Source organism: Chenopodium quinoa, unplaced genomic scaffold, assembly GCF_001683475.1.
Source record: "Chenopodium quinoa cultivar QQ74 unplaced genomic scaffold, ASM168347v1, whole genome shotgun sequence".
NCBI lineage: Eukaryota > Viridiplantae > Streptophyta > Magnoliopsida > Caryophyllales > Amaranthaceae > Chenopodium > Chenopodium quinoa.
The window spans coordinates 4,732,949-4,750,070 of NW_018742616.1; the positions used below are offsets into that span (position 1 = coordinate 4,732,949).

General features: G+C 36.1%; 1 protein-coding gene across 1 annotated transcript; it reads right to left on the reverse strand.

Moving 5' to 3' along the window:
• Nucleotides 1-9,583: 9,583 nt before the first annotated feature.
• On the reverse strand, nt 9,584-10,537 carry LOC110721388 (protein MAIN-LIKE 1-like). Its single transcript, XM_021900523.1, has one exon. The coding sequence runs from the start codon at nt 10,535-10,537 to the stop codon at nt 9,584-9,586; it is 954 nt and encodes a 317-aa protein (XP_021756215.1).
• Between the last annotated feature and the right edge of the window lie 6,585 nt (nt 10,538-17,122).

The following is a 17,122-nucleotide window of genomic DNA, read 5'->3' on the forward strand; positions in this document are numbered from 1 at the left end:
CAAAAAAAGCAACTCTAGGTTTAGTAGGTTTATCGAGTGTATCACCCAGCATAAACCCTAAATCGGCTGCAAACCTTATAAGCATTATCACCGTAAATCCGCAATATATATCAATACCATTAAAGAACACTACTTTCCTTAATGAAGCTCAATAGAGACATTGTTATTTATTTTGAATTTTCTAACAGAAATGAGATTTTTGATAAGTTTGGGTACATGAAGGACGTTTTTGAGTTGAAGTGTATGTGTTTTGGCTTAGGGAAGAGTGACCATAACCTTTAATTGGAACAGATGTGAGACAGATGTGCTTCTTTAGAGGACTTGATTGCAATGTCAGCAGCATCACCTTGCTCCTCAAGCTCGAGCATGAAACGCAATGCATCAAAAGAAGGCAAGGGATTGAGATGTTGAACGGATGTTCGAAAGGGTTTATACTCCTCCGAGAGACCTTTAAAGAGTTGTAAAGCCATTCAATTTTCAGAGACCTTATCTCCAACATTCTTAAAATTATCAACAAGGGTTTTGAGTTGGGTGCAATAGGGCTTGACACCAAGCATCTAGTTGCAATGCTCGGGCATACTTGTTTTTATGGAAAAAAATTTCCAAACGATTTCACGCATCAATCGCTTTGTCATCAGGATCGATTATGGAATTGAGTAGGTCATTGGAGATTGTGCCATATATCCATTGACGCACAATGTCATTAAGTCGCTGCTAGAGGGCCATGTCAACGGCAGCCTCGGTGTCCTTGTTCTTGGCCGAGGAATCAACTGGTTTCGGTTTGACATGATCAACGACTAAATTCGCACGGCAATGAAGTTGGAAAAGAGTAAACCAGTTGTTGTATTGAGTGCCATCGTAATCAAGAGTGTAGGAATATTGATGTTCGTGATCAAGGTCGCGGGATGGATCTTTGGAGATTCGGCCATGGAGAATAAATGGAAGAAGGAAGAGAGAATTAAATTTAGGGTTAGGATCGTAACCTAGACTCATGATACCATGAAAGAATATTTTCTGTAGCCTCTTCATTGATTGCAAAGCAATATATATACAAAATACAATCGACTAAACTAGGTAAACTAGATAAATACAACGCTAAATAATATACAAAAATATTATATACATAATTAGATTATTTCCATAATCTAACACTTAACAATAAAGATACAACTAGATTGCACTACTTTTCTTAATGAACAAAAAAGTACCGTTAGAGAACACTACTTTACATAACAAGAAAATTATTACTTTCCTTAAAACTACTCTATACAGTACTTTATTTACATATTCCTACCGTCTCAGTGGACTCATATTTAAACCCAAAATCCCTCTTAAAAAATTATTTCGGTCCAAATCCTATCTCTAAAATGTAGCACCTAATTTTATTTTCACAGGTCTGCGATCTCGTGATTGCCCGATCCTATTTCTAAAATAATAACTTCTTTAATTTATTTTCACAATTGTTCGATTTAAACTTGATCAACCAAAACATCACGAATATAAGATTGGATTTTTCTAGGAATAAAAAAGAGGTATTGAATAGTGATTTGGATCTTACAAATGAAGAATCATTCGTTGATCTGGTTCAACACGTGAAAGCAGAACAAATGTTGATCAATATCGACTAATATTTTAGTAAAGATAACAAAAATTTGCCGAGACGTGGACCAAATGTGTTGTGTTTCACGATAAATTACAACGTTATGCTAAGTTGACTAAGAAAAGCAGGATGACTTCATTAAACACCCAACGTTTGTTAAGTGAGATTTTAACACGTATATAAAAGCAATTAAGTGTTGTTCCATAAAAAAAATGAAATGATTTCACCTTATGGGGCGAATTTGAATTTAAAGTAACTAGTCTATTAACCCATTTTTTTTTTATAAAAAAAATTCTTATTAAGAATAACAATTTATTTAACAATAAATTATTTGATATGAAAATTATAATATGCAAATTTTGAGTAATGTATCAATATACATAATTATATATGTGTAACATAATACATACGTGTTTCACGTAATTTGTTAATTTATAATTAATTTCACGCTATTAATAATTTTAGTATGTAATTTTTTTTTTTATAATTTTCATACCTTATTAATTAATTTATTTCAATAATAATATTAATTCATTACATTCTTACAAAAAACAAACCTATTCAAGGACCTACCAACTGATGAAGAGCAGTTGCGTATCTTTGGAGTTTAAGGCTAAAGCCATTGCGTAGTTTGCGCCATGATGTGCAACACTGTTATCTTCTTTTGGAATGAACTGCATGCAACAGTAAAATCCAACATTTAAACTTTTTATGGTGTTTAAGTAAAAGTTTTTTGTTTTTATTTTTTTGTAGTGTTTAAAAAAACACATTCGAACTTTTTGTGGTGTTAAAAATCAAAATTTTCTAATAATGACAAAAATTATCATTATCTACTATCCTATTTTCCTTTATAATAATAGTGTAAAAAAATTAAAAGTTACTCATTAAGGGGTTAGAGTTATATGAATAAGAACAAGAGAATGTTTTTCAAGATTATTTTCTATCAACCAAAATGAGCCTTTAAATAGACTTTACAAGAGAACAACCTATCTAAAGATAATTACAAAATATAAATAGTTAAGTAATAAGTATGCTAGGAGATAAGAAAGCTGACTAAAGTTGGCTGTATAAAAGTTATCATAAGTAAATAATTATGAGGATAATTATTTACGGCTGTTATACTTCAATACTCCCGCGCAAGATGGACGGCTTTGAAGTGAGGCCAATCTTGACAAATAAGTCATGAAACCTTGTCTTGTCAAGCAGCTTATTGAGAGCATTAGCAAGCTGGTCTGAACCAGAAATGTGTTGGACATGTAGTGTGTCAAGCTGGACCGTTTCGCGCATAAAGTGAAACACTAGTGCTAGGTGTTTCATTCGTAAATAAAACACTGGGTTAGCCGAGTAGTGAGTTGCACTCAGATTGTCACAATAGATACTCGGTGTATAGAGCAAGCGAATGTCAAGCTTCGAAAGCACGGATTGGATCCAAAGGATTTCTGCTGTAGTTGAAGCTACGACTTGAAACTCAGCTTTGGTAGAGGAACGGGCAAGCCCTTGTTGCTTCTTCGAACTCCAAGATAGAGGATTGCGACCAAGGTAGATAATATAACCCTTTGTTGAGACATAAGAATCACGATCTCCTGCCCAATCGGCATTCGTATATGCATGTAGTCTCAAAGGGGAGTCACGGTGAAGAGTAATTCCATGATGTGATGTTCCCTTTAGGTAACGAAGTAGTTTCTTAAGAGCTACCCAATGCAAGTTTGTGGGTTTGTGCATGTATTGCGACAGTCTATTAACAGCAAAAGCAACATCGATCTAATCGAGTTTACGATAAATATTGCAAACTCCCAACCAATGTTCTATACTCATTATGTGATTGAAGTGGTGTGCCATCAGCTATATTGAGTTGGGGGGGGGGGGGGGGGGGAGGGTGAGTCACCATTGGTGTAGGAACTGACTTGGCATCAACCATATTTGCTTTCCCAAGTAAATACTCTATACATCTCTGTTGGCTTAAGAGCAGACCCTTTGGGTGAGGGTGTAATACTCCGTATTTTAATAATATTTTATAATAATTTTATATATATATATATAAATTATTTATTTTATTTATTTTTATAAATTAAAATGATTCATTTCATTTTAAAAGAAATTAATTATTTAAATATTATGTAAGTGTGCATAAAATAATATGGGTCATTAAATGAGGCAATAAAAGTGTTTTGAATTGGGTCATCTTTATTTAAATAGTTAGATCAACTTGTTGGGAAATTGAGGACACTTAAGACCCCAACAAGTTAGTCCCAAAGGGAGAAGTTAAGGGGGAGTAAGATTTAGTAATGACAGTTTTGTAATTACGAGTTTTTGTTTTAAAAGGGGAGTATAAATACTTCAAAACCTCAAGATTTTTCACTCTAAAATCATTATTGTCAGATTTTACAAAAAAATCTCGAAAGTTTTCTCTTTATTTTCTCTCTCCTTTTTCTCCTTATTTTTCCTCTCTTTTTCCCTCTCCTTTCCCACGCCTCTCTCTCTTCTCTTCCCCCTCACGCACGCCGACCACCGGCACCACCATCACCACCGGCGAGACACCGGCAAGCGGCGCCAGCACCGGCAGTAGCCGTGCACCCATCCTTCTCTCTCTCTCCTTTGGTTTTTGCGTTTGGTTGTGTTAAAAAAAAAAAAAAACTTTTTTTCTCTTCCTAATTTAATTGTATTGTTTTTATTTATTTAAAGCATGATTTTGATTATGTTTTGGTATTGATTTTGGGTATTTGGTATTGTTAAATTATTTATATAATTTTCAGATTTTTATTCAATCAAAAACCCCAATTTACAAACCCTAGAGTTTGGGAATTTAATGCTTATGGTTAGGGTTTGATCCTAGGTTCTTGTTATTGTTTAACTAATGGTTTAAACATGTTTTGTTGAGTTTAAAACCCTCAAATTAATGCTGAAATTTATCTATGCACACTACTTTTTATTATTGAGTTAGGGTTTGATTACCCATAAAAGGGAGAAAGGGTTTAATGATTTAAATATGATTTCTTAGTCTATTAGTGATGTTTTATATTTAATAAGTATGCTGGAATTTTATTTAAGTCATAAAAATTAAGTCTTTTTGAATGGATTTGAAGTACTCACTTAAAGAAAAGGTTTTATGGCCTTTATATCATTAAATTGGGTTAATTAGTAAGTTTTAAAGAGTATTATAGTTGCTGAAAATTTGTGAAAATAATAGATTAATTATAGTTATGTATTCTTATTTGTAGGAAACTTCGAGCTAGGTGATTTCTAGCAAGTGTGGCCGAGTTTAAGCATTTTTCAAGGTACATATGTGCACAAGAATAATTGTGTATGCGTAGTATCATGCTAGGATTTGTAAAGTATGAAGTAAGTGATGAATTAGTAGCATGTTTGGTTGATTATATGCTTGGAATTGATGTTGGTTGAGCATGAATTGTTATGCAAACATGTGAATATATTATTTGAGGCATGACACAAGTTGAATATGTATGAATCCTGGAAGTATGTTTTATTTTCAAGAATCAAGAAGGCATGTATTTAATAAGCAAGGCTTATATATGAATTAAAGAGCTAAAGTTAGAATTATTAAGCATGATTCATGAATTTATTTCTCACCCATTTATTATTGGTGTTGAGTCAAGAAGTTAGTTTATTTATTTACTCGCTCATGTAAGTTAAGTTTGAGTCAAGAAAGTTTAGTAGTGCATTTTATGCACCAAGGTAGTAATCGTGCAATTTTGCGCACAAAACTAGGCAAGGAACCTTAATTAAAATAAATAGTATGTGCTCACTAATTAATTCAAGAATGAATTGGAAGTATGCATTGATTATTATTATGTTTGTTCTTGATTAATTGGTTTGAGTCATCACATGTTAAATCGGTAAAATCACGTAAAGTATAAGAAGATACACACCAAAACTCTTGGAACATATATACCTTAAGTATAAACATATGGGGGAAGTTATGGGGTTTTATATTTTAACCATAGCTTCTACAGGGGTACAGGATGTTGTACTTTCTTCTATTATTAATGCGCTGGAATTCCGTCACAAGGTGACATAATAGGTGCCAATTGGAGTATCCCCCTGATTGGAAGCTCAATAGTTAATTAAATGGGTTATTTTCAAGGAAGGAAAACCGTTCGATGCGTAATCCAAAATTAATATTAATAATTAATATTACTAGTTATGAGTCAAAGGTAAATTGACTTGTGATTGTGTGGCAAGCATGTTTTAATTAGTGTTTGTATTTTGGATGCTAGGATATTCATGTTAGTGTGGTGCATATGTACTCAGCTTTGCTGATTCGTACTCTTATGTTTGTGTTTGGCTTTCCTTCGAATTGGCCTTACTATGACCTATTTATATGGTGAGTAGAGGGTTGAATAAATAGGAAGTAGCAGGTACTTGAAGCATGAAGAGCATGATGGGATAGAGGGCAGAGAGTTACTTGTTATGTTTCTTCGTTTAATATTTTTTTGAATTATTGGTTATTGTTTATGGACTTACATTATTATGTTTGTTTTTAATTGGTTTTTAAGAAGGGTCATGTTTGAATTGGTTCCAACTTGTAAATGTTTTATTTTACTTTTGTTTTGAGGTTGTGAACTCAAACTTTATTTTAAAATTGGTTTTTGTTTTTAGAATTCCGTTGTGAGACTTTGAAAATTTGTCTTAGCCGTTATCACGGTGGCGGTAATATTTTGGTTATTTCCTAAAAAGGGTTTTATTTAGAGTAAAAGGAGTATTTTTAAGGAAGGAAATTTCCAATGTATTACAGAAGGAGCACCTTAACACCAAGAAAGTATGACAAGTTACCAAGGCCTTTTAGTGAGAGCTTGCTGCCAAACGATCAATAAAGACCTGTAGTGCTGAAGTAGAGGGTCCCGTGATGATTATGTCATCCACATAAACAAAGAGATAAAAGGTTATACCATTTTGACGGTACATAAACAAAGAGGGGTCAGTAGCAGAGTTGAAAAACCCATAAGACAAGAGGAAAGCACGAAACTCTTGATACCAAGCCCGTGTTGCTTGTTTTAGACCATATATTGCTTTTTGAAGTTTGCAAACATGAGAGGGATTATCCTTGTCTAGAAAGATGGGTGGTTGTGACATATATACATCTTCCTTTAAAGAGCCTTGAAGGAATGCATTGTTAATGTCGAGTTGCCAAATAGTCCAACCGTTTGTAACGGCTAGAGATAGCATGAGCCGAACTGTAGTGGGTTTAATGACGGGACTGAATGTCTCAGAGTAGTCTATACCAGGCCGTTGATGAAACCCCTTAGCTAAAAGACGAGCTTTGTAGCGGTCAATTGATCCATCCGACTTATATTTAATACGATACACCCATTTACAACCAACCTAATTTTGAGTACAGGAAGGCGGAACAAGTTTCCAAGTAAGATTACGAGTGAGAGCATTATATTCATTCGTCATGGAAACTCGCTGTAGTACCCCATGTTTTTGAGACGTATTTTCAATTAATTAATTAATTATTATTTTCTAAAAAGGGCATTTTAGTAAATTATTTTCTTTTTGAATTTTGGAACCAAAATGATATTTAATTTTGATGCCAAAAACATTTTCAAAACTCAATTATTATTTTGGATTTTGGATAAGATTTATTATCCATTTATTTTATTTTAATAAAAACCGAATTATGTATAGATATTTTGGATATTTTAATTAAACAAAATTATATTTCTTAATTATATTTAAAAGGCCAAAAATCCTATTGGTAATCAGATCATCGCAATTTGTAATGGTTTGGTGGCTTCTAGGTCGAAGATAGGTCAGAAGTACCGACAATTGCCACTATCACGTATTAACGACAAGGTGTCTCAGCATTGTTTGAAGGTTCTCGATGACGAAACAAAAAGGGTGAGGGAGTTGAGCTATCAGGTGTATGAGTGTTGTGGATGTGCAATGCGTGTGACCTACGGTTTGCCCTGTGCTTGCCAGACACATGACTCTCTAGCTGTAGGGACAGGCTTGTATATCAGGCAAATTCACCCGTTCTGGAAGACCTTGGTTATCGGTGATGGTGATGATGGACCGGTGTTCGGTAATGAATCGGCCGAGGACGCCGCATATTTTCGTTTTATGATGGATAAGGTAATCGGTAGTGATCCTGCTGTTCTTCGAAACGTATCTCGCATCATTGAAGAAGAACTGCATCCGGATCATTCTGACCTCGGAGATCCTGCTGTAAACCACCAGGTTCGTAGTCGACGAAGAAACAATGATACAAGACGTGATCCTTGTTATTTTGAACATGTGAACCGCTAGAACACTGCACGTGGTGCACGCCAAACAGGTAAGATTGACTACTGTGACTTTCACGTATTTCATTATTTACTGTACTAATAACTGAACCCTAAATTTGTGCAGAAGATCCATGTGACATTAGGCAAAGTCGTTATCGACACATGCTTCCAGGATCGATGTTACCTTACATTACAGGATGGAAGGATGTCATCGGCGATGGTAACTGCGACTTTCGTTGTGTGGCCGAGTTCTTCTTCGGTGATCAAGGACGATGGTGTGACGCTCGAGAAACAATAGCAAATGAGATCCTTGGTTATCCAGCCCTGTACGAGAGGATTTATGGGCTTGGAAGACTTGGGATCAATGTGGAGCGAATAAGATGGAGCGGTGAGGTGGTTGATTCCCGTCACTGGATGGCTACAATTCAAGATTTATTTCCTATTTCTAATTGGTTCAACGCAATGGTTATTATTCTTGGTGTTGGCACCATACCAACCTGCTACTACGCATGCCTCACGATTTTGCCGTTACGGGCACGAAGAGGGGTCACTACACCTGAACGAGAGTTTGTGATCGCTACAGTTGGGGGCTCACATTTTATCTGTATTGACCTTGCACCAGATTCACCTCTTCCCCCCGCTTGCAGGTTGGTGGACCGAGAACCACGAGCCAAGTGTTGACGGTTTGGATCAGCGTTAAGCAACTAGAAGGAACATGTGGGATGCGTTAATTAGATAATGAACGCATTTATGTACATTCATTTATTTTGAACAGTTGTAGATATGTAAAGTGTAAATATGTAAAGTGTAAATAAAAATTTTAAATTAAACAAAGTTTCAACTAAAACCACACAAAAACAATAGTCCAATTCTTAAAATACATGCCGAATGTAGAGTAAATAAACGAAATGCGTACAACCCAAAAAAAACTAATAAACAGGGAATTCACAACCCCATCATCACCCTCCAATCATTTCGTAGTGCCTCAGCCATTGCTCTTGTATCACGCAACAAGCTCGAATTCTCCTCCAGTGTCCTGTTGATAACCTCCATGGACCGACCCATCCACTGCAATTAAAAAAACAACATATTAAACAAATTACAAGTATTTGTAGTGATAATTATAGTACCAAAAAACACAAGTACTTACGTAATTCGTGTTAGTTCTCTCTGGCAGTGCGCGACTCCCATGTGATGACGCAACTGGAGAAACACGAGGATGAGAAAATCGTAACAGCCACTGCCTGTAACCAGGATCGATTGTAGGAGCACCACCACCAAGTCTGCTGAGGGGAGCTAACACCACACTGAAAGACGCACCAGGGACAGACCGAGTCCACATCGGAGATGTCATCTCTGGCGGAAAGTCTACTCGATACATCTTCAAGTTCGTCGGTCTCTTTGCCTTCTCAGACCTGATGACGGCTTGTGGAATGCCCTGGACGTATCCAAGTTGTCGAACCACTCGATCAGGCATATATGGCTCAATGATGCTACGGTACTGGATGCAGCCAATGAATAGAGTGGTAGGCACGCGTCGTGCTGGATCAACTCCGTACGGTAGCCAGTTAACCTCATTGTCAATCAGATGATCTAACCTAGCACGAAAAGCGAGGAGGCGCTCCATGCTCTTGTTGGGGCACCCCGATCCAACATCCCAAGCAGACGCACGAGGAACATTAAGCTCTCTGGTCAAGGTCCCCTACTGAGTCCGAAAACACGGAAAGTACTCGTAGATCTACGCCTGCAAAAGCGTAAGACAACCGGCGATAGAATCAGCATCTTTTCGTGATGATGTACCCAACTGCCGATACATATATGCTAGCACAGCAGAACCCCAGGAGTACTCACTAATCTGAACATCCTCAATAAAAAGCTCGTTGAGGAAGGAAGGATGAGTACGGTTTCCACCCTTGTCAAAAAACAAACATCCGCCAAGTACTAACCACAAGTACGCCCTGTAATGGACCCTGAAGGGCCTTTGCGCCTCCAAGGTCAACTCCATTATCCTCTCAGTCAGCACCCCACTACCCTGCCATACGGTTTTAGTACCACACTTCTCATTCAACTCTTCCGCAGTCATATCCATGGTAATCGAGCACGTGTCCCGTAAAACGTTCGTGCTAGGAGTAGTGGAAACCATGAAACCATCAACACAAAGCCCTAGAATATGATACACATCATGCAGCATGATCGTGATCTCTCCAAATGGCATGTGAAACGTGTTCGTGTCTGGCTGCCATCTCTCAACAAAAGCAGAAATCAAGGGCCAGTCAAATCGCCTGAAAATGATCCCGGGTAAGTGAGATAGACCACTGCCATCAATCAGTTCCAGGTGCTCCTGCGCCAGACGACCTCGCCAGTTACCCAATTCAGAACACAACTGTGTCCTACTCAAACACCGCAGAACATTTCGCTCCTGCCCACCCCATATATATGCAGCCACGTGACCCCCAAAACTAGGAATAACAGTACCATCCTTAGGCCCACCTGACATCGGCTCCTGTACTAACCATGTCTCTGATGAGCTGGTAGAAGGTTGACCTAGCTCACTACTATCAACAAATCCCCCATGCTGAGCCCTATACACGGTACGATAATCCTGAGGGTCGTACTCTGAATCTCGATCAGCATGACTAGCTCGCTCATCGTCCTCATCGTCAGATGAAGGCACTCTACCCGACGAGTACATGGGGGCGCTCCCATCTGACTGATGCTCCCCCGACCATGTACCAACAGACCTGTACTGCTGCTCATGATGAAACGGTGCCTCCGAAGGTCCTGCACCACCTAACTCCCTCCTAACTAATGCATTCAAACGTCTTGATCTTGCATGTCAAGCACTCGAACCCTCAATCTGCATTAAATAAGTACAAAATCAGATTTCATTATTATTTACACACACAACTATGATATCAAAGTTGAATCACTAATATTCAAATTCAAAAATATCATTTCAAAACTATAATAAACCAAATCAAGTAAACAATAATAACAACATTACCAAGGATCAATAATAACTAATAATTATTTGACAACAATAACAATAAACCAAATCAAAACAATAATAAACCACGAAATTGGCAACATTACAACACAACAACAACAACAACAACAACAACAATAATAATAATGGTAATAACAACAACAATAATAATTTCAATCAATTTTTTATAAAATTTTAATCACGAAAAAATTACATAACAAAAATACATAACAATAACAACAAAAACAATATAATTATATTAGTAAAAAAAAAACATATCAATAATCACTCGGAAAAAAAATTCCAAAATTAATAAAAACCATAATACATAACAATTACACATAACAATAACAATAAAAACAATTAAAATTATATTACTCAAAACAAAAATTACATATCAATAATCACGCGAAAAAAAAAATCCGAAATTAATAAAAAAAAATATATACAAAACAATAACAATAAAATAAATAAAATTATATTACTCAAAAATAATAAAAAAAAATATATTAATCGAAAAATATGAAAAAAAAAAAAAAAAAAAACAAATCGACAAACAAAAAAAAAATCAGAAAACCCAGACTTCCGCTTGGAAAATCCGGAAGTCTGGGAAAACTTCTGGAAATTTCAAGCGGATGTGGTACTTCCGCCTGAAATTCTCAGACTTTTGGATTTTTCAGGCGGAAGTCTGTGTTTTACGAAATTTTTTTTTCAAAATCAGAAACAATTAAACAACAACCAACCTGCTCGCCGCCACTAACGCCGCCCCCACGACCACCGTATGTCAGCCTAATGCGTCGTCGATCCGCCATATCCGGATTCAACCTTTGATTGGTGGTGTTCGTTGTTCTTTGTTTGATTTTCAAAGTTTGGGGTTTTTTTTGAAAAAAAATTCTTGATTTTTTTTTAAAAAAATTTCTGACTTTTTTTTTTTAGTGAGAAAATTTTAGAGAGAGAGTGTGTGTGGGTTGTGAAATGACTTGTGAGTTTCGGAAGTGAGTTTCCCGAGTATTTATATACGAGGGGCAGATTAGGATATTCAAGTAAAAAATGCGAGCGTCAACTTGTAATTTGCGAACGACGTTTAACAACACCCATATTGAGTGAGTATCTATCATTGGTATGTATGTGCACGTATGTTATGATGGTGAATAAGGGACTTTCCGTGTATATGGCTTCCTAGTGTTTGTTCGATGCAAATTTGATTATTGAATTAATTTTGATTCAACATCAATTGAATTTGAGAGAATTAACTTCAATTAAACATTAGTTTATTCAAAATCCATAATTTCCCCTATGAATGAATTTGAGGATGAAAGAGAAATTCGAAGCAAAGTTAGAAATATTGTAATTAATTAATTATTGTTTTTGGCTTGTTAAGCATCAATGAGCTTCTTAGTTTTGATTTTATTTGAACATTAAATCTTCACCCTTTAACGTGACCACTTTATCAAAAACAACCTTATAAAAAATTTTTGTTACTTCAGTCCTTATTACAAAATTTATTTGTCAAAGACAACCTAAACCTACTTTCTGGCGTTGACCCTCTGATTTTCGGCATTGACCATAGTGTGCTTGTCACGTGACCCTTACTTTTGCTAATTTCACTCCTTTCCCCTCAAAATTCCTACTTAAAAAGTCCTGATCTCTCATTTCCTCAATTTCATCCTTTGTCTTCAACAAAGTTTCGAGGATTAATTACCAACAAAAACTAATTGTTTATGCAATTTAAAGTTTTCAACCAAGTAATTCCTCAATTTCAAACTTGGTATAATTGTGCTTCTCCTTCTTTAATGTATAGAAATTATTTTGAAAATTGGGTATTATTGAAAATTAGGGTTTTTTTCCCAAATCTTTTCAAATCGATTTAATTGACGAGCGATTTATCAATTATGCAGTAGCCATGGTTTATTTGAAGGATATAAAATATTCAAATGTGCTTTGTGGTCTCCCTGAACCTCCTAGACGATGATGCAAGTTTCCTCTTCCCTTTGTTTTTAGCCATGGCAGAAACCATAAAAAAAAAAAAAAAAAAAAAAAAAAAAAAAAAAAAAAAAAACTATAAAAGAGGAAAGTTTGTATTAAATACTTGCATCAATAAATTGTTATAGTATTTGGGAAGTCTTCATTAATGGAGCTTGTAACTGCAGAGATGAGTTGGAAAGTGAATGACGAACACTAATTTTTGTCTCCAAATTGAGGGAGTTAAAGAACAGGGGTTTTATGTGAGTGATTTGGAAGGAAAATGGGTACATTTAGAATAATAAGAGGTCATGTGACAAGCACACTATGGTCAATGCCGGAAATCAGAGGGTCAACGCCGAAAAGTAGATTTAGGTTGTCTTTGACAAATAAATTTTGTAATCAGGTCTGAAGTAACAAAAAAAAATTTATAAGGTTGTTTTTGATAAAATGATCACTTTAAAAGATTGTTTTTGACAAATTTTCTATTTTTTTTTTTAAAAAAAGGTGAAGAGAATTTCTCTCAACACTTTTTGCTCTTCTAGTTCTACACTACAACATTGTAGTTAGAGACCTTCAACTAGCCTTTTTCTCATTTGATGTAGTTAGAGACCTTCAACTAGCCTTTTTCTCATTTGATGTAGTTAGTTCAGAGCCATAATTTTTTATTATCTCATTTTATAAGTTTAAATATTTTGGCTTTGGCTTGTTAATGTATCAATGCTCCATTTTTTCAAAATATACTAACCTTAAGAAACAAGAATTGATTGTGGACTTGTTCATGTAAGCAATAATATGTTTTTATGTCCACTAGAGAGTGATTTGCTGCCACGCTCTCTCTGTTTTGAATTTAGTGGGCAACAAGTCTGTCAAGAAGGCAGGAAAGAAAGGGAAGAAGGTTGGTATGAAGGGTAAAGGGGTGACTGGAGGTAGTCGTTTGGAGGTTGATAATGATGTGAATAGTGGCAAAAGGGGTAGAGAAGGAGCGATGCCCAGTTATTCTTTATGAGAAACAAGAATTGTTTCTCTAGTGACATTTTGGAAATTTATTCCAACTTTTTGCATTTTGGTCCTGTTGACTGGACAAAGGTGGGGAAGTGTGAGGTGGCAAGTATGTTAAGTTACATGGGATGTCCGTTAGGTAAACAAACGATTTCCACAAGTAGTAAACAGTAAAAATATTAGACTAACCAGTTCATCAAATTTACTACAACACTTTCGTAATTCAGTAGTTCACTTCATTATTTGCAAATTATCTGACATTTCTGAAAATTAAACCATGTTCGAACAGACAAATCACCTAAACCCTAATCAGATCTACAACACTTCAACCCCAAATTCAAATTTAAACTTACCTTTTTTCGATTAACGGTAGATATGAGTTGCCGAAATTCCTCCGCTTTACGATCTCCGATCTCCAACCTGTAAAATGTTTGAGTCCTCTCTATCTCCTCGATTTCGTTTTTGTGCAAATTAAAATTCTTCTTCCTCTTCAATTTGACGAGTTCTTCTTCAATTCACGCCAACTGCATACCACACTGTGTACCTATCAGATCTCGACATCTTGCAACCACCGCTTGAATTTGCTTGACATTACCTGGTATCTCGATGTCCCCTCTCTTCTTACAGGTTATGCAATTACAAGTTATGAATTTACATATGATAATGGAAGAGATGAGCATGAAAATATCCAATGTAGGCTTGATAGGGCTATGGCGGTGGAGGAGTGGATAACTTTATTGCCTGACTGAAATATTGTTCATATTGATCGTGAATGGTCGGATCATGCTCTAATAAAACTTGTTTTGTGGAATCGTGTTCAAGAGGGATTGAAAGATAAACCATTTAGATTTGAGCAAGTTTGGCAATCTGATGATAGTTGTGAATCGGTTATTGAGAATGCTTGGATTGGGGGTGTGGATGTGGAGGCAAAGTTAGCTTTGTGTGCTAGCTGGAGATCTTAAAGAATGGAGTACTAAAAGTTCAAGGCCGGAAATTTTCCGCGAACTTAGAAAAAAAAAAGGAAAATATTGAAATAACTGAACATTGGAGGTCTCTCTGCGGCAAAGCTGGAATACTATCGTGGTTCGATTCGAGATATAGCAGGGCTTGTCCACCACGAAGAAATACATTGGAAGTAGCGCTCTCGTGTCTTCTGGCTCTTAGAAGGCGATAAAAACACCAGGTTTTTTCACCAGCGTGCATCTAATCGCAAAAGAAAAAAATTCAATCTTGAGCCTTAAAGATAATGACGAGGTAGTTCACTCCGCGGATGATGTCGTGTGAAAAGTCGTTGTTGACTATTTTCGTGGTCTGTTCAGTACGTCAAACCCGCCTCTCATCAATGAAGCATTGCAGCAGTTCCAAGTGAGAGTTACCATGATATGAACACATCTTTGAGGACCGAGTATAAAAAAAAGGAAATGGAGATGGCGCTAAATCCAATGCATCTGATTAAGGCTCCGGGGCCGGATGGTATGTGTCCTTTATTCTTTCAATCCTATTGGCATATTGTTGGGGATTCAGTGTTTAATCTTGTTCTATCTATGCTTCGGGGTGCTCCCATGCTTGCATATGTGAATAAAACTTTCATTTCCCTTATCCTGAAAAAAAAAGCAAGGTTGATCATATAGCGGATTTTAGGCCGATTGCATTGTGTAATGTGATTTATAAAGTTGTGTCTAAAGTGCTTGCTAATCGGCTGAAGTTATTTCTTGACAAGTTTATCTTAGTAAATCAGAGTGCATTTATCACGGGACGCTTAATTACTGATAACATCTTTGTGGCTTTTGAATTGTTTCACTACATGAGAAATTTGCCGAATAAAGTAGGTTTTATGACTATGAAATTTGATATGTCGAAGGCATATGATATAATTAAATGGGACTTTTTAGAAGCTGTTTTGGAAATGTTTGGTTTTGATCAGAGTTGGAGAAACTGTGTTATGAAGTGTGTTCGGTCTGTGAGTTTCTCGGTGCTTAATAATGAGCACCCATTATAAGGTGGATTCTCTCCAGAAAGGGAAATTTGTCATTGTAAGGTTAAGGAGTGCACAACGGAAGCGAAGATGTGTTTGATTGAGAAGTATAAATTAAATTGATAATTTGGCAAGATAATTAATATAAATGAACACACGATTTTATGTAACAACGAGCACTTTTATTCCACTATTTGAAAGTAGGAGAGTACAAGAATCCTTGAGGGTAAATATTACAAGAGAACTCTCACTATAAGAAACTCACAAGGAGTATTATGATAGTAGTGGAATATTACAAGGAGGGAGGATATTTTTGTAGAAAGGCTTGTGTTTGGTATGGCTTCTTGTATTATGTTGTTGTTTTGAATGCCCTTTACCTATATTTATAGGTGTAGATGGAGCTTGGAAGATTTGTGTGGAATCTTCTACATAGGTTGATATTTTTAAACTCTCCATATAAATCTAGAATTTTCATTGGGATTTAATAATTCTAGATTTTTCCTCAATTCTCCATATTTCTTGTGTCCATAATATTCTAGAAATTCAAGTAGGATATTATTTCGAGAGCCTCTAGAATATGGATAATACTTCGACCAAAATAATGGGCTTATAAAATTTGGGCCTTACCCAACAGTCATGGTGATCCTATTTTCCCGTACCTGTTTTATGTGCAGAGATTGTTTTTAGGAAAGAGGTAGTATTCATTGTACTCGTATTACCCTGACGGCTCCGTCGATTACTGACCTGTTGTTTGCAGATGATTATATTATTTTTTCAAAGGCAACTGATCATAATGCGGAGGCTATTCTCAGTGTTCTTGAGAGTTATGAATTATCGTCGGGTCAAAAAATAATTTTCGACAAAACTACTATTTCCTTCATTAAGGTATTTCGGGGGCTAGGAGAACGGAGTTGGCTCAAAAAATGGGTGTTAGGGAAGTGGATATTCATGATCGCTATTTGAGGTTGCCAACGGTAGTTGGGAGGTCTAAAAAAGTGATTATGAAGGGGGTGAAAGAAAAACTTTGGAAGAAACTCCAAGGTTGGAAGGGGATGTTTTATCTAAGGCGAGTAGAGAGGTTATGATAAAGACAGTGGCCTAATCACTCCCTACCTACGCGATGAGTGTGTTTAAATTTTCATCCTCTTTTTGTGATGAGTTGCGGTCTCTTGTAGCTCAATTTTGGTGGGGTTTAAAGCAAGGAGAAAGGAAGATACACGTGGGGTCAATTTTGGTGGGGTTAGAAGAAATTGTGCAAGCCAAAAGCCGAAGGGGGTTTGGGATTCCGAGATTTTAAAATGTTTAACTGGGCTTTCCTCTTGCAGGTTAATGATGAGGAGGGACAGTCTGCT

What these genes read in the sequence shown, in the direction of transcription:
- LOC110721388 (XM_021900523.1), bottom strand. Translation starts at nt 10,537, where the DNA reads ATGTACTCGTCGGGTAGAGTGCCTTCATCTGACGATGAGGACGATGAG.